This window comes from Dendropsophus ebraccatus, chromosome 4, assembly GCF_027789765.1.
Source record: "Dendropsophus ebraccatus isolate aDenEbr1 chromosome 4, aDenEbr1.pat, whole genome shotgun sequence".
Classification (NCBI taxonomy): Eukaryota; Metazoa; Chordata; class Amphibia; order Anura; family Hylidae; genus Dendropsophus; species Dendropsophus ebraccatus.
In genome coordinates this window covers 105,182,289-105,205,167 of record NC_091457.1, presented here as the reverse complement: position 1 = coordinate 105,205,167, position 22,879 = coordinate 105,182,289, and the positions used below count along the sequence as shown (strand labels likewise).

General features: G+C 41.3%; 1 protein-coding gene across 2 annotated transcripts in view; it reads right to left on the bottom strand.

The window, feature by feature from the left end:
- FBLN2 (fibulin 2) overlaps positions 1 to 22,879 on the bottom strand; it is a 41,591-nt gene continuing 18,712 nt past the window's right edge. For both annotated transcript variants that reach the window (XM_069968699.1, XM_069968700.1), the window contains exons 3-13: positions 17,802 to 17,907; positions 8,582 to 8,711; positions 7,830 to 8,016; positions 7,145 to 7,279; positions 5,774 to 5,917; positions 4,611 to 4,739; positions 3,161 to 3,286; positions 2,646 to 2,762; positions 2,195 to 2,323; positions 1,694 to 1,817; positions 1 to 971 (exon numbers count right to left, since the gene is read on the bottom strand). In XM_069968699.1, the coding sequence (XP_069824800.1) occupies positions 614 to 971; positions 1,694 to 1,817; positions 2,195 to 2,323; positions 2,646 to 2,762; positions 3,161 to 3,286; positions 4,611 to 4,739; positions 5,774 to 5,917; positions 7,145 to 7,279; positions 7,830 to 8,016; positions 8,582 to 8,711; positions 17,802 to 17,907 (1,685 nt within the window). In that variant the 3' untranslated portion in view covers positions 1 to 613. The remainder of the gene's footprint in view (positions 972 to 1,693; positions 1,818 to 2,194; positions 2,324 to 2,645; positions 2,763 to 3,160; positions 3,287 to 4,610; positions 4,740 to 5,773; positions 5,918 to 7,144; positions 7,280 to 7,829; positions 8,017 to 8,581; positions 8,712 to 17,801; positions 17,908 to 22,879) is intronic.

Genomic DNA, 22,879 nt, shown 5'->3' with positions numbered 1-22,879 from the left:
TTTTCTGGTTTTAGTATTTTTAATTTTGCGATTAAACAAAGTTACATTCATTTACATAAATTAAAACATAATAAATAAAATACCACAGATCCGATACATGCAGTCCCCTTGTTATCCCTTAGGTGGCAAATAAACATAACATATGTAAGATATAAGAGTGGGAATGGCCATCATACGTGTAATACTTACATTTATGTTGCATAACGTGAAAGCTGCCATTTTTTAGTTGTGGCTAATATTCAGAAGCAAAATCTTATCCCCTTTCTGTAACCTTGTGACATCAATGAGGTATGAGCCACAGGGTGCCTCATTGATTTTACTACTTCCCACATTCTAATATAATGAAATGGTGACCTGCTACATGAATAAAACAGGCACCAAACCAGAACAATCACCTGAGTATGACTATTACACTGATTTTATACAGATAATTAAGGGTTATGGAGGTTACATCCAGAATAAGTTACAATGCTGGGTACATGAGTCATGTAGGCAGAGATATTCTGACATCTCCTGTATCCAGAGATGCTGCGGCTGGAACAGACACAAGTCACATGCCCCACTTTTTAGTTATCATTTCCATACGTGTCATCATTGTACATGATAACAATTATTAGGAGACAGGCGCAGTTATAAATATGTAGATTCTGGACAGGAAGGTGGTCACTGACCCCTGGCGATACAGCTTCATCTCCACGTCCAGCAGGAAATCCTTGGGCTTCCGGAGAGGTCTCTGCAGGTACAGGATCCCTGTGTACGGGTTTAATTTCCTGACGCTGAAATAGTTTTCCTCATTTCCTTTCTTAATGTCCATGATGATGTTATCACCGGCATAAGCTGGAGATGGGGAGATGCGGAATATCTGTGCTGGGACCACCACACCGGTTGGGAAATTGAGGCGATGGTAGGAGATTCGCACCGGGGTGTTCTGACAGTCCTGGTAGTTGAAGCAGGTGATTCGCTCACATTGCCTGAAAAATTTTAATACAGAAAATCATGATGAGAAATTAGCCCCTAACCCCTGGTCAGACCAACTTAGCAGTAACTACTGATACTGGAATAATTGCAGTAAAGTTATGACTGATACCACACAGCGGTAACTTCACATCCAAAGACTTACTAGACTGCATTAAGGGGTCCAGGCCCAAGGTGAATGTCCTCGTATTAAAGAGGTTACATTTGCAGCATGTCAGTTTGTGTAGCAGCATGGGTCCTGCAGTCACAGCTCCTATTGTCGTGAATTGGAGGAGAGGCTGTAGTACACCAGCGATGCCACTACACACGGCTAGCTGGGATAGGCAATCAATATCTTTTTCCTGGAAAACCTATTTAAGGCCAGCATGAAAATGTCTTAATAAATGCCCCCACCCCCATAATGGTACATTAGGGGAGCTTACTGCACTGTTATACTTGGAACTTTACAATAAAAATTTGTTGCAGCATATAAAAATTCCAAACAAACAAAATGCCTAGTCCTCAAAGTTTAATGTTCAAATTTTATTGTCTAAAAATAGCTTATACTACGGACTATAAAATTAAAACATTAAACTTTAAGGACTAGGCATTTTGTTTGTTTGGAATGTACATAGACTGTTTTGGTGACTACGGGTGGTCGCAGCTTAGTTAACCTCAGTACAAAAGGATTGGTGAGCCTCAGCGCCCCTCTTGTTGTTTAGAAGGATATAAAACTTACATGTTGGAAACTCTTCTGTAATTTTCTGGACAGTCGAAGGACAGACACTTGTGGCTTCCCTGGACATTGAAGCATTCCTCTGAGGATGTGCAGTTGTGGGTCCCTATTTCACACTCGTCAATATCTAACCAAAGAAAGGAAAAGCACAGCTTACATGAAAAATAGTGTAATCATTTCAACAAAGCTGTTACTATGTATTGTGTAATTCAATGTAACAAGCTCTTTACAGGCAGAATAATAAAGTAATATAGGCCTAAGATTCTAAGACTATATATCTTTATGTTGTTTAAATTTTGCTGGAAATGTGAAATGCTACACACAACTGCCACTAGATGGCAATACATTCAAAACAATTTCAATGAGGACATTTGTATCCTGTGCATTGATGACATTTGATGTAAAGCAATGTTTAGAAATTTAGTCATGGGGCGAGGCTCTCAGGAAATGTTCTTCCGCTGCAATTCTTCTGAATACTGCAAGTGTAATATTGCTTCTATTTACCTTTGCACGTTAATCCATTGACTGACATTGTGTACCCGTGCTCTGGGCATGCACATTGATAACTTCCTGGGGTGTTGACGCAGGCAAAAGTGCACAAAGATCCAATACTCTGGCGACATTCATCAATATCTGGAATAGAAATGAATCATTAAAATTGTGTAACAATACCATATGGTATACCTATAACAGTGCACCAACAACAATAACAGACACACAAACGACAGTACCATACCACAGAGTGCTCCAATAAAAGTGCTGCACAGTACACCGATAGTACATAGCACACCAATGACAATAAAATACAGTGAACCAATAACAATACTATACAGTGAATAAATACTAGCTGCATACAGTGCAGAAATATCAGTGGCATAGTGACAATGCTATGCCCCTAACTTATACCATTTACTGCACCAATACAGTACCATACAAATCCCACAGCACAGTTTACCTTCACAGCTAGTGCCATCATCGCCCAGCTTGTATCCCTCCTTACAGTAACACTGGTAGGAGCCGTAGATGTTGGTGCACTCTTGGTTACACGGATTCTGCTCACACTCATTAATATCTGCATAAAAATAAATACAGGTGATAGGATTTGATGCCCAATAGATATTAATAATTTACTGCAAACAATGAAGAGTCTAGAGATGCATCCCAAATGAATCATGATGTCTATTATGTCTCTCTCTGGGCTCTACCAGTAAACAGTTTCAAGTTTTCAGATAGATCAAGTGTTAGGAATTGCTTGGAGGAATGAATGGCTCAATTCATTCTGAGCTTCCTAGTTCATGAATAGAATGCTAGGACTTCAGCATAGACTGACACACAGAAAGGGTGATTGTAGGGAGGGAAATGGAATGGGTAAAACGCTATGCATCAGTGCAGACTCGGTGGAAATAATCATGTTTTACCTATGACGCAATTACATTGGGCTCGTTTCTTATACCGACAAAAGAGATTTACCTTCACAGTGTTTCCCATCCTGCGCTAGTCGGAAGCCAGCGAAGCACGAGCAGCGGTAAGAGCCCACAGTGTTTTCACATGTGTGGTGACACATTCTGCCTGGATACACCCAGCACTCATTGACATCTGTGGGAACAGGAGATGCTGCAGTTACATGTAAAGCGATGTTCACACAAAGTATAAAGGCTGTTGCTGGCGTTTGCAACAACGGCTGTGATTAATACGTTGCCGCCTATGGAATCCCAGCCGGAGTGTATACACATGGTATACACTCCGGTCGGGATCCCTAGCGGCGCTGCCAAAAAACGACATTGAATAGCGGCCACAGAAAACCCTGTCAGTGCACATTGTGGAGCGAGCGGCTCCAGCGGCTCACTCCATAGTGTGCTGTGGAGAGTTCTGATGCAGGCCTGCACCAATGTGCCCGCATCAGAACTCTGCGGCCCTAAAGATCATCCGGCGGTATCGCATTCCCGGCCAGGATGAACTTTTCTGAGACCAGCCGGGTCACGGAATGGCCGGTCTCGTACTATGTATGAACATAAATACAAAAAACAGCCATGGGCATAGATTCTGAATCACTACAAAGTTTATTTATCACAATTATAATGATGACATGATAAAAAATAATATAAAAATATCACTAAAAAGTATTAAAAACAACCAGGTACAATACATATAAAATAGACAACAACATAGGCTAAATGGGTGGTCAATGTAAAAAATATGTCCCAATGGTATGTCCTCCCTCAAAGTAAACCTGCTATCCCAGCAATTTTATGGCTCAAGACACACCGGAGGTAATCATAAACCGTATCAACACTCACCCATTTCTCCTATGAGGGTCACAGCTGTCCCTACGTACGTTTCACCACAACCAGGCTTCTTCAGGGAACTCAGAGTTCAGAGTTCCCTGAAGAAGCCCGGTTGTGGTGAAACGTACGTAGGGACAGCTGTGACCCTCATAGGAGAAATGGGTGAGTGTTGATACGGTTTATGATTACCTCCGGTGTGTCTTGAGCCATAACATTGCTGGGATAGCAGGTTTACTTTGAGGGAGGACATACCATTGGGACATATTTTTTACATTGACCACCCATTTAGCCTATGTTGTTGTCTATTTTATATGTATTGTACCTGGTTGTTTTTAAATACTTTTTAGTGATATTTTTATATTATTTTTTATCATGTCATCATTATAATTGTGATAAATAAACTTTGTAGTGATTCAGAATCTATGCCCATGGCTGTTTTTTGTATTCATCTTTATGGTGGGTTTTTCTGGTAATTGAGTAGAGTGACACCCATAGCTATAACTAATTAGTAAGCTGTACTGTGATTAAGGGTGATTAAGTCCCTCTACCGTGAACCTTTCTGTATATATTTATGTATGAACATAGCCTAATGGAGTTTATATGGGGATACAATTGAATATTCTGCAGTTACATACCCAGGCATTTCCTTCTGAATGTGTCGAAGCGATACCCAGCCTTACAGTCACAGCGATATGAACCAGGGAGATTGTAACAGGCTTGTTCACTAGAGCAGTTGTGCGCCCCTTTGGCACATTCATCAATGTCTACAATAAATGAGAAGAATGTCAGATGTCAGCGACCAAGAAATCCGAATATGCCAGGCACCAGACTATGCCAATAACTTCCCATTATCTTATCAGCTTCCATGGAACTCGACAGCCAGGCACCCACAGATCAGATATCAATATGATGTTCAGAAACTAGAAAATCCTGACGCTAATTGGTGAGTGAAGATGTTAATGTAGCAGTACCAGAGTTTTACCACTAGATGTCGTTACAAGTATTTATACCTAGATATTGCACAGCTGTAGGAACTAAAGGGTTATTGTTTTCTTATCTACCACATGGATCTGTAGACCAATGAGAGTTCTTTCTTCTCACCTATCCTCTTTCTTTTTACATCTTTCACACACACTTCTCACCCACTCACAGCACAGTTTACACATGCTGTAGGAAGGAAGTCACATGGGTAGAGGAAGTGTGAGGTCTTCTTGCCTTGGATTCTGTAGAGGAAGGATGCAAGATAGTACGCTCCCTACAGCAGTCCAATTGGGCCCTGGCCCTGGTCCCCAGTCCAGTAAGTGTGGTCTAGGCATCAAGCAGAGCACATGTATGTGCAAGACCTAGACACAGTTTTCCCTCAAGCAACACTATTGCACACTATGCAGTCTTATAAGTCACTACTAGAGAGGACAAGTCAGGGATCATCCCAACTCACGCCGTGGACATCACAACACAGTGCAGGACAGTATCCACAAAGAAGTAAAGGAACTTATCCGGATAGAGCAAAGTTGCTAGAAGCCTATGCACTCTATCTTACACCTCCACACTATACACATCTAGCCATATCATACACCTCCTTACCTCTGCACTATATATACATCTAGTCATATCATACACCTCCTCACCTCTGCATTATATACACGTCTAGCATCATACAGCTCCTCACCTCCGCACTATATACACATCTAGCCATATCATACACTTCCTCACCTCCGCACTATATACACATCTAGCCATATCATACACTTTTACTTCCGCATTATATACATATCTAGCCATATGAAAACCTCCTCACCGATGCACATTGTCCCATTCTCATTAGACTTATATCCTCGGTTGCAGTTCAGGTGTTTCCTCTGGCATACGTATGATCCCAAGGTGTTTATGCAGGTGAATCCTTGTTTGCAAGGGGCCGGGTTGGATGAGCATTCATTAATATCTGGAGGAAGACAATGGAGGTCAGTATATCATACAGTGATATATAGGACATCTTTAACAGCACCAGTCATCGGTCTAAACAGGACAGGGGACCCCCGGCAATTCCAAATAGGTCCCCACCTTTACTTGTTGCCTCTTTATTGTTTTCTCTTGGCACTAGGCACCAGAGGGCCTGTGCCTGCGCAGCAGTGGTGAATGGGGAGCACATAAAGTGGTACTAAAAGGGGAGAGTAACTTTTTTGTTGTTGTTTTACTTAATTAAAATAAACTTTGCTATAGTCATGGCATGTGGTCTTTGCGGCATATCTGGACAGATCTGCATGAAAACTGATTATGCTTGTGGAGTCACCAAAGTAAGGTGTATTCAGTCCAAGATCCCTCTTTATGTTACATAATAGACTTCATTATGGTGACTCTTTACTCTTCTTTATGGTTACTTTATTAAGTTCAGCCATCTTGCTGCTCTCAAGATATATAAGAGAGCAAGGAAACTTTCCCAGGGGACTCAAGCTCCTTTGGTGTGCTGGTGCTGTTAGTCCACCATGGCTGCTAGAGTGGTAGTAGATGTGCCTAAGCTCACCCAGTAGGTAAATATGGCTTATTTTATATTACTTAGTAAGTGTACTCATATGTAACTCTTTATTGAAATAGTTTTTAAGAGCCCAATCGTGTCTTAAAATCTCATCTCAACATTTAACGTTTATTTGATATTAGTGTGCATCACGTATACTGTACCCCTAACCATTGTGTGTATCATATTTATGTGATATTTTTAATCTCTTTTAGTTCTTCTTGATATGACGGACATAACAGCTTGCTATGTCTGCGGCCTATTTATTTTTTCTGCATAAATAAGTGTAAATGTCCTGTGAAAAATAATGCGCCACTGAACAAGGAGGGCATGAATCGGCAGGGGTGGAATTAAATAGAATAGGCAGTGACATCAAATGAGAGCGTCAACTTTCCTATACTATCCACCCACCCACTAATTCTGGGGAAAAAACAACACTCCTGGAGGCTCACAAAAACTGCAAAAAAAAATAAAAATAAATAGCCATTCAAACCTAAAGTCAAAACCAAAAGAAAAAGAGCAACAAAAAAAAAATGCAACTGTGTGAAAAAAACAAAAACAAAAAACACCAAGATAAGCTTTAAAAGTTTTTCTGGAAGCCAGAAAAATGCAACTAAAAACTTTTGTGTGAGGCCACCCTAATGGGTTGATTCTCACCTTGACAAACTCCTTCTTCTAGTATGAACCCTGTCTCACATGTCACTGCTGATACACACATGAACGATCCCACCGTGTTCACGCAGCGTTCATCCGACTTGCAAGTGTGTGTATTCAGGGCGCACTCATCCATATCTGAGCGTGTGGAAACACAAGAAATTATAAAAAGTTATAAGGGATTTATGGACAATGAATTATTACATACCGACTCAATGTTTTAGTGGCCGCTTCTTAATGTGAATAGCAGTGGGGGTTGGGCTGAAAATTTAATTCTGCTGTTTCTTTGTGATAACAGATTGCTATAGCAGAATCCATGTCTGCTGGATATTGGGACGAACCAGGCTACACAGCTACTTGGCATCTCCACGGCAAGAGACTACAATCAACCCTGTGTAGTCTGATCCTGCAGTGGTGTGTAACTGTCTTTACACCTTTTTTGATAACCTACAGAAAGAGAGAAGGGAGCAGGATCTAACTGCACATTGTATGTTGCTGTGTGTCACCATATAGACCTATACAATACGTTTGGTTAGATGCTGTATACACAAATTGAAAAGCAAATCTTTTATTTTCCAAAAAGATGCTTTGTACAGTTTAGCTGTACTGGAGCAATAAAAAAAGTTGTACAGGTCTACAAACTCTTTCATATAAGAGGATTGTAGTTGGGGCAATGCTTGATACCTGCCTCTTTCAACTTTTGGTGTTGTTTCGGGTTTTGGCAGTATTTTGATTTCTGGTGTCTGTAGCTGCTCTTCTCCATTACAACACAGCATCACCATATGGTTACAGGGGTATCCCAGGTTCAGGTTGGATTCACAGGTATGTCCTTCCTTCTTGATCTTCAGGCCAAGAGAGCAGCAGTCACAGCACAACTACAGTATCCAAGAGGGAAGGATAACAAAACATTTTTAGACCTACAAACACACACTTACTTTTTTGGTTAAAAAAAAACTTTGGAAATGCCTACACTTTTACATGTGTCTTCTGGAAATTGAGGCATTATTTTTTTTATTGGTTTTTAGTATCTGTTTTTCATGATTTTTTTAATGTAGCATTTTTCTATTATTAAAGTTTGACATGATTTGCAACGTGAAAAATGCCACAAAAACAGCACAGCACACATTTACACATGCATTTTTATAAGCAGGAAAAAAAACTATGGAAGTCGATGTGTAATGTATCTAGACCGCTACACATTTGGGTCCCCATTAGTCACCCAGCCTCATATTCTGCTCCATCTACAACTGCAATGTCACTGATGGTCACCAGGTGGCACTGTATTACAGATCATTGTAATTGCTGCATGTGCATTGTGGGCATCATGGAGTATCTTTACCCTTATTGTAAGCATTACACCTAAATTATAAGATGATTGTCTGTGCTGTAAACATTACCCGAACAAAGTTTATTGGCATAAATTGAAGAAGACAAATTTACCTTGAATTGTGATCTTTCACAGTGATCGTTCTCTGTTTGGAGACAAATGCCATCTTCTTTGGCTGCAATCATCCCAGCAATACAGGTGTTATCCTTGATGTAAGAGATACAGCATTGCTTCTCGACAAGCCTGGAGATGTGAAACATAGAAACAGAAGGTTTTAAGCAGAAAAAGACCACCAGGTTCATCTACTCTGCTCTTCTATTATTTCCTTTATTTTTATCTTAGTATACTGTATGTTCATCCCAGAAATGTTTACATTCAGTTACTGTAGATTTACCTACCACATCAGATGGACGTTTGTTCTATGCATCTACTACTCTTTTGGTAAAGTTATATTTTCTTATGTTCGTCTTTACTCCAGAATTTGGTATTTATTAGTTTGACCGCTATACCACTATGTTCAGACAATGATTTTCCACGGCTGTAATTTTGAGTATCAAATAATGGGCGTCGTTTAGCATACTTTGGCGGCCGTCATTACAATGATGCCCGTTGGTATATTATTCTTGTTCGGGTTGATGATGGCTCTTTTGGGTGGGGCTAATTTTGAAAGGCCCATTGAATTTAATTGAAAAGACCGTGAAAAAAAAAATCAATCTGTGAACAGCGTAAAATAACGCCTGCTGTTTACACAATAATGGCTGTGAATTAATGACATGATCATTACAGCACCTGTTATTTTATACATTGTGAGAACCAATGGCTGTTGTTTCCATAGACTTCAATATATAACTACTATAATACTTCCTACTTCCTACTGTAAGGCTAGGTTTACACTATATAAAAATGACGGACATCTTTCATAATAATGCTAGTCATTGAACAAATAACGTCCATTATTTTTTAAGATAATGGACAATATTTGCACAATGAAGGCCATTGTTATGAAAGATGACTGTCATTTTTACATAGTGTGAACCTAGCCTCATACTAACCCCTATGTACAATTTAACTACTATAATACCACCCCATACGTGAAAGGCTATTATACTACTATAATACTGCTCCCTATGTACAAGAATATATACTACTATAATAGTGCCTCCTATATACAAGAATATAACTACTATAATACGGCCTTCTATGTACAAGAATATAACTACTATAATACTGCTCCCTATGTACAAGGATATAACTTCTATAATACTGCCCCCTATGTACAAGAAAATAACTACTATAACAAATAATTGAAGAAAAAAGATATCTTCCACTCAGAGCTCTGGGCTTGACAAAGCGCACCTGAGGGCAAAACAGTTGCCTCCTGAGACATGCCCACGTACCACCTTCCTCCTTCCTTGCCTGCTCTTTATTGTCTACAATAAATTGAAGATTCCACCAGCTTTGGTTGAGTGCAAGACGTCTTTTTTCTTCAATTATTACTGATTTCTCTGCTTTGTTTGTGCACCGCCCTAGTAATCCGTTTGGACATGATCTTTTTGCTTGCCTGCCATATTCCCATTATGCTGATATAGTAGTGGTGCTGACCGTCCCTCTCTTCATTTCATAACAACTATAATACTGCCCCCTATGTACAAGAATATAACTACTATAATAATGCTTCTTTGTACAAGAATATAACTACTATAATACTGCCCCCATGTACAAGAATATAACTACTATAATACTGCCCCCTATATACAAGAATATAACTACTATAATACTGCTCCTATGTACAAGAATATAACTACTATAATACTGCTCCTATGTACAAGAATATAACTACTATAATACTGCCCCCTATGTACAAGAATGTAACTACTATAATACTGCTCCTATGTACAAGAATATAACTACTATAATAATGCCCCCTGTGTACAAGAATATAACTACTATAATACTGCCTCTATAAAAATCTCAGGACTTACATTTACTGGTGGGAGCTGTCATTATATATTATATTATATCATTTCTGTATAGGAAGTTCCAGAGCCCTAAACTGGCTGCACCAACTAGACATGTCTTGGTGCGTTGTCAACAATCCTACATATTTGTATAATAGCAGCGGTAAACATTTATTCATTATACAGATGAGACGTCTTGGCTTAGTCGTGGGAAGTTTTATGTTACAATGTGACACTTTTTTGGCAGTTCCTTTGTTTGATGCAGTAACGTTGGAAACATCCAAAGGGAAGACGTGATCCAAAATATTCCAAGCATTCGTTCACTCATCTGGTAGATATTATTTCCATCATGAACACTTGCCACCAGTTAATGCTTAAATAAAAATTCCCATATATACGGGGTGTGTTTTTAGAGAGAATGATCCAGATCTGAGTGGGACAGGGGATCCCAATTCCCCGAAGCTCCTCTGCTTTATATCTGTAGTCTGGATCATTTGCTTCTAGACTTACAGGGAGGTTGTGAAGAATCTGAACCCCCCTCTTCCCATGACTGTACAGATGTATACACAGATCACTGCCGCCAATAATAGCAGCTATGTGAAAACTTGCAGAATTTAAAAGAATTACTATTGATGCAATTTCCAAATAGCAATCTGTAAAGTTGCTGTCTATTACATTGGTGCAATCATTGTCATTAGTTCAGGGGGAGCCCCATGATAACACTTGTTTCCTCTGCAGCATTTTCCACATACAACTACCATGGGAACAAAGCCTGGAAGTGCAGCTGCTTTATCCATCACTACTTCCAGCTGCTCACAGACACTTTACTCTTAGCTATGTCCACATTGTGTATTTTCAGACTTAAAAATATGGTAGTAATAATTAAAAATGTTAAAAAAAAAATCAGTACAGATTTTTTGGTTTAATTTTTTTTTTTTTTTTTTTTGAATTTTTCATGCTTTATCAGCTGCAACATTAAAGTAACACAGACTTATAAATTCTGGTTCTTTATTAATACTTCCAGTCTTTATCAGCTGCTGTGACAGGAACTATTCAGAACAGTAACAAATCCCCATAGAAAACCTCTCCTGCTCTGGACAGTTCCTGATATGGACAGAGGTGGCAGCAGAGATCTCCGTGTCAGACTTAAAAGAAGACACCACGTCCTGCAGGACATCCAGCAGCTGATAAGTACTGGAAGACTGGAGATTTTTCAAAAGAATTAATTTATAAATCTGTAAAAGTTTCTGACACCAATTTTTCCCCCTCCAGAGTAACCCTTTAATGGGCTGCTACCCAGTCTTATAAGAGTAAAGCATAATCACAGTATAATGGAAAGTCCTGTAATATCATGTTTCAGTTCCTTACCATTTGAAGTCACATTCAGAAACTGAAAGCCTGTACAGACCTAATACTTCTCAGAGCTGAGAATATGTAACAGTTGTATCCAATCTATACAATCCTTGCTTTATCTCAATTATCTAGAGGGAATACAACGCTCATTGGTGAAAAGTGTTAGGCCCAACCTGTGGCTGTAACAAGAATGTTCCCATTTACTGACAGCAAGCAGAGATCCTGGAAATGGAGGAATTAAACTAACATTACTACATTCAAACTACATTCGAAAGTTGCACGACTGGAAAATCCCTTTAATTTTGTGATCAGCTGCAAGCTGCTTACAGGAGCGGGGTTATCAAGGATTTCAAAAAACATTTGACTGGATATGCTGGGTTCTCATATGTCCAGTGATCCAGCACCAACCCAGAATGGAATGAATGGCTGGATACCACAAGCTGCATCTTTTGCATCCAATGTCCATGCATTGCCCCTTAGGGTGCGTGCACACTTCAGAATTCCCGTGTATAACTCACGGCGTATTCCATCGCTCATACCCACGCGCAGTGGCAGTAATTTTACTTAATTATGAAAATATCCCTTTAAAGGGAACCAATCAGCACGATTGTGCTGACAGGGTTTCCTCAAGCAGCTACTGCGGCTTAAGCAGTAGCTTTAGCAGGCAGAAAGAAATAGTTTTATTCTGTCGTGGGAGACAGGGAGAGGGGCGGCAACTAGTCTTTTGGGTTAGGAGCCTCCCATGACTAGTCACAGATTCTGCCTGTTCTCTGTGAGCTCTGCAAGAATGATTGACAAGCAGAGGCCCAGATGACTAGTTGCCACCCCTCTCCCTGTGTCACGCTGTGGTGTCTCACCACGGGTGTTGCTAGTCTGTACACCCCTCGCAAAAGCCTGTACTCAAAAGCAAAGTGGTAATAAAGTTATGCCTAGGTTTTGCCAATAGATGTCGCTAGTATGTATATTTGTACTTGTATAATGCACAACTGTAGTGAGCAAGGGGTTATTGTTTATTTATGATCTGTGCACCAATGAGAGCTGTTTAGCTTCACCTATCTCTATTCTTCTTTCTCTTTACACTCTCTTCTCCATCACTTACTGTTACTGTCACTTCTGTTACACACCCTGTAGGAAGTTGTCACATGGGGAGGGGAAGTGTACACTCACACTAGTTGAGTTCTTCTCTGGTTCTCGTAGAGGCAAGACACACAGACCAGGGTCTCCTGCAGAAGTTTATCCAGGAGCCAGGCTCTGGCAGGTTCCCCCTTCTAGACAGACCAGCCGTAGTGTATCTACATGGGAAACACGGAGACTCCTTTCTTGCAAGAAACACTTATTCCAACTATGCAGTGCCAAACCACTCAAGAAAGGACAAGTCAGGGATCACCCTAACTCATGCTGTTGAAGGTCTCTAAAGGTGCAGGACAGTATCCTAAACCTAGAGGAACTGATCCGGATAGAGCAAAGTTGCTACAAGCCTACGTACTCTTGCAGCATAGGTGTAACCAGGTATTCTTGGCCATCTTGCTCAACTCAGGTAACAAGGACTGGGGCTTGTGTCACCCTGTTAGGATGGGTCACCCGACACTGCAGGGAAAAAGGTGGTATAGTGACAAAGGTTGAAACACAGGCACCAGTATTCTTCTATTTAAGTATTCTACTTCTTCTTCTTCTAAAGTTTTGGCAGAGCACATTACTAAATTGGGTTGGGACTCTCACGACCTACTCCTCTCCTCTGAACTCACTCTACTTGTCTACTACTCTACCTTTAAAGTTCTCAGCACCGATCTTGTCTAGTCAAGACAGAAGTCTATTGTCAGTTGGTGTACTAAAGTGTTCCTTCAGTAAAGAAGAGTTTATTTAATATAACGGGACTCAGTGGTTATTGCTCAAGCACCTACACAGTGATTACACCGTCCTTGGGTCAACTCCAATTTCTGCGGGTGGCGGTACTGACAGTCCGTGGATCATACCTCCACTCCGGACCACCGTGATAAGCGCCCAAGGGACCCATCACAGCCCGGAAGGTCACCGACCACAGGGTAAAGGGTATAGCCAGTCATCCTAAACTAAAATCAGGTGTGCGACAGACCTGTGTGCCAAACTGGCACTGGCGTCACAACAGTACAACCTCAGACTGCGCTATATTCCACCGACCAACCACCACAGTAGTGGTGTCACACAACACCATCTAGCAAGTGACCGGTCGAGCACACACCACAACACGGCAGAATAAAATTTGTTTTCTGCCTATTAAAGCTACTGCTGCAGCCATGGCCGGTACGTGCCGCGAGCTGCACAGTAGCTCTATACGGTGCTTGAGGGAACCATATAAGCACAATCATGCTGATTGGTTCCCTTTAAGCATCCATGTAAATCTCTGGTTCGGGTCAGAATCTATAGCATCTCTGCAGAAACATCACTACATCTGTATTCAATCGTAGCCTGGACCTCTCCCCAGGAACAAGCATCTGCTTGTTGTAGAACATTTATAATATAGACGTTGCTGTGTTTAATGTGAAATTTTGTACTGACAACATAATGGGCAAAGTCTGGGAACCGTTAGACATTCCTCCCATAGATGCCACAGACACAAAGGGAGGAAAGGAAATACATATACAAGCATTATTATTTCTATTTGTGCCTGAAGGATGATGGATTGTGAGATATTGTGGAATATCAGATAGTTGTAGAAGTTCTATATGCCAAACAGGGCTCTAGGAAGGAAACCCATTGTGCATCACTGTTATAGGTGTCTGTAAGCAGGGGGAGCTACAGTAAAATGGGCATTGCTGACTGTAACTGCGTAACATAGGCACCAGCGGCCACCATGCTGCATCTGTACTTTTTCATGACTTTCCATCTGTCCTCCAGGTGCTGAGTATGTGTACAGCTTCATGATGACAAGACCCTAGAGAATAATTTCTGACACCACACACAGACATCTGATTGTCTAATATCTAATGGCGACCTCCGAAAGGAACAGCAGCCCCCATCCTCGCCCTTCACCCGCCATGGTTTTGCAATATAGTACTCAGCTGCACAGTTTTTACAGGTGAAACAGGTAAAATATATGTGTCCTAACTGTAAAAACTGTGCAGACTTACTCCCTGACACAGTGAATTAAATCTGGAAAGACAAACTTTTTCTGGCATTTTTTGAAATGTAAAATAGACTTGTTTGAGAAGCTTCGTACCAGATTTAACAAGCTGACACTGCAACCAATTGCAGTCCAGGCTTACTTTAGTTGTAAGGTATAAAACCTGAGTTGTGTGTGGAGAATGTGTGTTCCAGGCTGCTTTATAAATCTGGGCCTTTATGTGTCAAATATGACCCAAAACCTGAGTGAGAACATAGCTTTACAGTTCAGTCAACAAAGCTGTGCTGAACCAGGAGACTTATTACTAGAGATGAGCGCAATATGAGCATGCTGAAGTCTGTCCGAACCCAGAAGTCTCTGAATTTGATTACCAGAAGCTGATGAAGTTGTATGCCTGGAAAACATGGATACAGCCATAGGCAAGTTGCGCTTACTGTATCTCTACTCATTACATACTGCAATACACAGACGTAATTCTGTAGAGATCACTTTTCAGCATCCTCCTCTTATCACCATAGACTAAGAAGTCGCAGCCTAGTTTTAGACATAGTGCTGAGAATGAAGACTGGAAGATTTCAGGATTATTTTATAATTAATTATAATTGAAGTCAATAGAATGCATTAAAGTAAATGGAATCACAGCCGAGCAATACACATAGGGGGACATTTAATAAAAGACAAAAATGCCTTTTTTAGGTGCAAATAGGCCCGATTAGAGTAAAAATATTTCCGGGGGGAAAATTATACTGAAAACTACGGCAGCTCTGAGCTGGTGTAGGTTTCAGATTATTCGCATGGACGGGCTCCGTGCACACAGGATTCATGTGGAGGCAATGTGTCTCTATATAAATCCTCTGAGCTCCAGAGCTGCGGGGACATTTGTAAGCCCGGCGTAAAAACACCAGACTTCATAAATGTCCCCCCATAGTGTATTGAATAATGGACGTTGTTTGCACAGACGTCAAATTAATGTTCATGAAAATTATTTGCGGACGTTATTTTTCAAACAACAGCTGTTATTTTTTATTGTTCACACACATTTCTTTTTCACCGTCCTTTTTCACCGTCCTTTTTCACCGTCCTTTTTCAATCTTTACACCTAAATTCAATGGACCTTCTATAAAGAACCAAAACCAAAAGCGCCTGAACTAGAATAACGTACCAACAGGGTCATTGTAATGACAGGCACCAAAATTGTGAAAATGATGGACGTAAAAAAAAAAAAAAAAAAAAAAACAGAAAAAATGTCATGTGATTAAAGCCCTAGATAGTACGATGGAAAATTTGAAAACAATATCACCCAAAAAATTTTTTTTAAAAACTATATTTAACATAAAAGCTTGATTTAAACAATATGGCATTTTATGATGACAGATTCTATTAAAGATTGTGCCAGGCAGTGAAGAGGTACAATGCATAGAACTCATAGAGCATAGAGCACCCCCTGGGATGGATCTCTGGAGCCAACACAGTATTTTATACCCATATATGAAGCTGCTGAGGACTCCTGTAAATGGATTTTATTTGCATCTTGGAATTTTTATTCAATTCTTGAAATTTCTCAATTTTATGAGCAAAGAAATCTACAAATGTGAAATCCCCCAATCTCTGGCCTAAACTTCCAGCGCTTTCCATGTTAATCTAATTTCCTTGTGTGTAGCGGTGCACAGTAGTATAGATGTCTGTAACCAGCAGTTGTATTCAATTACTGAGCAGCCGCACTGACTCCCTGGCTCCAGAAGTGCGATCAGATTTTCTTTGTATAGAAATCAGAATTTTCTGGCTCTCACCAGAACATACTGAAAGGGCAACTCCATCCATAGCTGATATTCACATGACCAGTCCAGGATTTCCTTTGTCATGTTGTAAAGGCAGTTTGTCACTTAAGGCTTCGCTCACTACCTTTGTTCAGTCCAGGAATTCCTTCACATCATACCATAGGAGTAGGAGAGATATTCAAGGACTCGGTTCCATGGGAGCAGCCTGTGCTCAGTGTCTCCCTCTACTGGGTAATGGACTTTGTGGCATACCAATATATGATACTTAGGGCTAGGAATGGTCCGAACCGAGTTCGTACGGAGTACCATCCGCAATGATTACCGCTGTCTGCCCGCACTGTGAAGCGGGCGGATCCAGCGGGAGGAACGCCTGGAAAACTGGGATACAGCCACAGCCATAGAGCTGTATCCCAGTTTTCCAGGCGGTCCTTTCGCTGTATCCGCCCGCTGCACGGAGCGGGCAGACAGCGGTAATCCGATGCCGAGCTTTCGGGTTCAGGCAAACCCGAACCTCGGCGGGTTCGGACCATCCCTACTTAGGGCCCTATTACATGGAAAGATTATTGTGCGAAAAATCATTATATCATTCGAAAGCAAACGATAATACTGAAGCTTCTACATTAGTCTTTGATGTGACAGGTCGCTCAGCCAATCACTGACCGCGGCACTGTCCCGTCTCGGTCAGTGATTAGCGGATTGTCCTGTGACTTTATAGACCGGCTCTGTAGTTCCACCAGCAGCTGTGGTGAGCAGGAAGAAGCGAGAAGAACACTGGGAGCGCAGAGAGGTAATGTATATACTTTATTATTTACTGTATACAGCAAGGGCTGCACAGACATCGCTAATGATATCCGTGCAGCCCTTGCTACAGAATTATGGAGCCCATGTAATAGGCTTAGTAAACAAGCGCTGATCAAACAGATTGGCGCTCGTTTATATTAGTGTGCAGGCTGTGTAATACTCAGTCTCTTATGTAAAGGATTATTTAATCTACGGAAAATAAAAGAAAATCTTTGACTCTTCACAGAAAAGGATTTTTTTTTACAAGCCGACAGTAGATGGTAACAGGTGATGTTTTATGGCTGCTATAAGCCTAGCACCATCACTTGGGTTACCCTCTTTCGGCCATAAATTGATTACATACCTGCAGTCCTCGGAGGCACTGTGGGGCATGTTCTCGCATTCTCCATGATCAATAGACCACTGCTGACCAGCTGCGCAACATGTCTCTATCATCTCCTTAGGAGACCCTGAATGAAGAAAAAAAAAAGTTATTGAGAATAGGAAGTATTGTTCATAAAGCAGTATCCCAGAGCAACCCTCTGCGGTTTGGGGATTTGGTGTTGGATAAACCATGTAAAAATGTATAGTATGTTAAAGCACTATATTGACAGGGACTGAGACTACAGTATGTAGTGGCAAACCCTTACAAGTGGGGTAACTGTGACGTCTATGACTGGGATGCTTCTTAACGTGAGTACAGTCACCCCCTAAAGGAAAGAAGGGACTGATCCCCAGTAGGACAAAGCTGCTACATGCCAAAGTATCCTACTGACTACGCTCAACTACCTTGGGGAACCTTGAGGCCTGGGACTCGTCCTACCTAACCTGTCGGTCACTGAGCTGGTTAGGCAGAAGGCGGTTATATATACTACAATTATATATAAACGTGAGTATGAAGATTTTCTTCTTCAAGTATCAAGTATCTACACTACAATCCCAGAAGAGTACTGCACTAATTAGACAAGGGCCCCTATATGGCTCCTACACTACCCTCTCTACACTAAGTCTTATTCTACTTGTTCACCTTTATTTTAAGTCTACATCAAGTATATTGCACTAGCAGCTGTGAGAGGTCCTGTTATTGCATTTTATTGTATTGCACTGGAGTTAACCACAGTAAAGATTCGACTCCTGTTTAAATGCTGGACTCTGTAACCTTACTTGCGCCTCACCTGCACCTACACCCACACCTGGTGCTAACCCTTCAAGTGAAGTGCCTGTGTGTCAACCATGACAAAGCTTCCCCAAAACACCAGAGCCCACCTGCTGGCACAACGTCTGCATCCAGCGCCCCAGGCCACGGCACTGACATCCATGATGGAACCAGGGGCGTAACTAGAAATGGCTGGGCCCCATAGCAAACTTTTAAATGGCCCCCCCCCCCCCCCCGACTGACCACTAAACGGTTAAGTGAAGTCATAACTACATAACTGCTAGCTCTGGTCAGGAGTGCTTGCAGTTAAAGGGACATTTGCAAAACCCAGGAGACCAGCAGGGCCACCCGGTGCTGCAAATGATGACGGCTCAGGGGGCCCAGTGTATTGCAGGAGCAGGCCATGGGGCCCCCTGATGCGGCGGGCCCCATAGCAGCCGCTATGGCTGCTATAGTGGTAGTTACGCCCCTGGATGGAACCACTGGTCCTAGGTTGCTGCATTGCATTTCATATACCGGTCTAAAGTAAAATCACTGTGATGTAAGGGTGGGTTCCCACTGAGGAATTCTCGTGGATTTTTAAGCAGATTCCGCAGCAAAATGCGTGCGGAATCCGCACGGAATTCCGCCCGTAAAGAATGAACATTGTGAATGTACATTGGCCTTAATGGGCTTTCCGCTTATTTGTTCACACAGCTGAATTTCCGCGCTGAAAATTCCACCGCGGATCTGCTTTCCGTCTGAAGAATTGACATGTCAATTCTTTGGGCAGATTCCGCTAGAGGAATCCTATAGAAGTCAATGAGGCTTTAATTCTGCTTGAAATTCTGCTTGAATTCCGCTCAAATTCCGCTTAAATTCCTCTCAATTTCTGCTCAAAATCTGCTCAAATTCTGCTCCTATTCTGCCAGAGCTGAATAGGCGAGGAATTTCAAGCAGAAAACTTTCTGCTTCAATTCCTCGAGAATTCCTTAGTGTGAACCCACCCTTAGATGTGCTGGATGTATTAAGAGGTGCATGCCTCTCGCTAGATGCAGACCATCTGTGGCTGTCTGAGGGGGCAGACTCAAAGAAAGCAATTTCCACTATAATTTACTAACGTAATCATAGTGAATGCCCTAGGCAATACGGATACATAAATGCGTCTGTACCTGGACCATGTGAAATCAGCCCTAGGCTCTGTTCACACCCGTTCTTTGAGCCTGAACAACTGAAAAAAAAAAAATGATCTAAGGCTTAAAATGGCTGACCCCCCCCAAAAAAAAAAAACCTGTTGAAAATAAGGGTCAAAAAGGGTGTGTGAACACAGATTTATTCTTACTTTGTGTGTTTTTCTCCTTATTTTTCTTTTCCCTTTTGTCGTGCTTTTCCCTGGCATTCTCATCTTGTATTACCTGGAGGGATCAGCATTCCAGCTGTGGTTTTGGTTTTGTTTATATTCAGCTGATACATATTTTCCCTACTAAAGGGAAATTTAAAAAATAAAATTTTTCTGAAAGTCAGAAGCCGTGAAGCCGAGTAGGGCGGATCTCCAAAGTGTTTGTAGAAGCGACGGAGGGAACGTGGAATAATGTAAATACAAAATGAAACTAGAGGAAGGAGTTGGAGCCAAGAAAAACATGGCACCGAGGGGTCAAAATATCCAATTTACAACAAAGGCCTGAAAAGAATATTAGGTTTTATATAAGACGTCTGGTCCCAAATGGAAAAATGAAAAGATCCAAGTATGAGGGAAGAGTAGAACATATACGTGAGATTAACCTGCACAACTCCAGCCTATCAGCCTCATGCAGAAATGTAGAATCCATTTTCCACAAATTTAAAAATTTCTGCGGTCAAAAGGTCAAAATTTTATCAACTTCTTTCAGCCAGTCCAGTAAAATTAAAAACTAAAAAGGGGAATTTCCTAAGCATGTACATTTGGCTGTGTTTGGCTAATTTTGCTAAAAAAAAAAAAAAACTTTTGTAAAATCTCAGCTATCAATGTTATTACATTTATTAGCTATATTTTTGGATTCTTGTTTGTGTCCCATTCATTAAATGCGACTTTTGGCACTAATTATTGTGTACATATACGCCAGCCATGAGCATGCTTACTGAATAGTAGAAATACTAAGGGCATTTATATGGAGAGGTGCACACTACAAACATGTTGCACAGATATTAATATCTAATTTTTTATTTGGACCTGATTGGGAATTCTTTGAACTTTTAAAAATGATACAATAATGAGAAAAAAAAATAATTATATTACATTTCCATCAGGGGATTCGAACCAAAGAAAGAACTGGTGGCAGGTCTTTAGACAGGTGGTTTACCCCTAGACCACAGCTCCAAAACTGCCTACAGAAGACTGATCTGCAATCAGAGACACTGGCTGACAGCTGGGTGAACAGGAGGTCGGGCGGCAGAGAGTATTCTTGAAGAAGAAGGAGGAGGATGGAGTGGTGAGGTGAGACACAAACTCTGAGCTACAACTCCTCTTTGACTCTTCATTACAGTAGGAGGCCCGAGATTGTTCATAATCCACTACACAGACAAATTACCAAAAGGCGACATGCTCACTTGGGGACTGCCAGCCTGCACACTGTCTGTGCCTCAGGTAGGGCCCAGGTGCTGACAGATTCCCTTTAAAGACTACAGCTGGCCTTTCCCCTATACTTTAGACTGATACAGCCTGAAACCCATCTTTGTCAAATTCTGGTTTCTTCTTTTTCCCCTCCATGCTTTACACAGATGTGCTGCTTGCAGTTTTCCATTACAGCAAGAGCAGAATCATTATACTCTACAAAACTTTTACTTTTTACAAACATTTTGCCACTTTACTGAGCACAAGATTATTGGCTCTTATTGCTGCCAATAAAGTTCACCAATTCCCATTTCGTAGTGCGCCCCCTGGCAGTGACAGCTGCGCTCAACAGCTCAGGCAGTCTATTCATTTGTTTACATTGTAAGGAGTTTAGGACACAAGATACTTGGAATCAATCTGATTTTCTGGAATAAAGTATAAAATAATATTTTATTACTTCACTACAACCTGCTTCATATGTAATCACAGGGCTCCAGTACAGGGTTGGAGTCGCCAGCTGTGCCAAGATAGGCACTAAAAATGTGAGTAATGAGGCCGGGAAAGAATGAGTCAGAAACGGGAGAAGCAGAAAATACGTCTGTGATTTCTATTAGGACAAGGAATTGGCTGCGACTTAGGGTGTGATGTAAGGAAGACCCAGGTATTTAGTAAACCCCCTCCCTCACTCCATCCTTTCTGCTCAGTAAGAACCTTGACTATGGCGAAAAGAAAATGGCACCTTCTTTTCAGTTTGAAATTGTGCTCTCGGCTGTGACCTCTGTCTGTAGGTAGAGGTTTTCTATGAGGATTTCCTACTGCTTTGGACAGTTCCTGACATAGGCAGAGGTGGCAGCAGAGAGTACTCTGTCAGACTGGAAAGAATACACCAATTCCTACAGGACATACATCAGCTGATAAGTACTTGAAGATTTTTAAATAGAAGTAATTTACAAATCTTTATAACTTTCTAGTACCAGTTGATTTAAATAATAATAATAATAATAATAATAATAATAATAATAATAATAATTTATTTACAGGAGTCCACTGTATACTGTTGTGTGTACCCACAGGTTTTAATAGACCATGTGTAGTCTACCACTGACATCTGAGCATCTGCTCTGTTTTGTTTGCAGGACACAGAAGTGCACTAGCCTGCACATTTGTGTGCCAGGTCTCCCATAATAAAATGTATACAGCACACTGAATATAGTCACTAGTAGACTGTGTATGGTGCAATAAAATTTATAGGTACTCTACAATATATGTCAGAATACTTTTTTGACAGTATCCTTTTATAGGCTATGTTCCCACTACGGGATAATAGCAGTGGCGTAGCTACCATGAAGGCAGGGAAGGCGACTGCTATGGGGCCCTTGCAGGAAAGGGGCCCCAGATAGCCTGCTCTGCCTTCATGATAGTTATGCCACAGAGAGCCGCCTACCGCATCCCCCAGGGGCCCGGAGAGGAAGAGGGATCCAGCATTGTACTCTTCAGCTCGCTCACTGTAGTGCCGGGTGAGCGGGCTACACATCAGAAGAGGAAAAGAGGAGCAGGACCTGCCAGGTCCTGCACGGCACAGAAGGAGAGGATGAAGGACCTTATTACATGACCCAAAGGTCCTCAATACTTCTGTGTGAAGATCAGCCGACTACAGGAGGAGGAGGGGGAAGCCTGGGAGCTGTAAGTGCTGAGTCTGTGAATGTATGTGTATCAG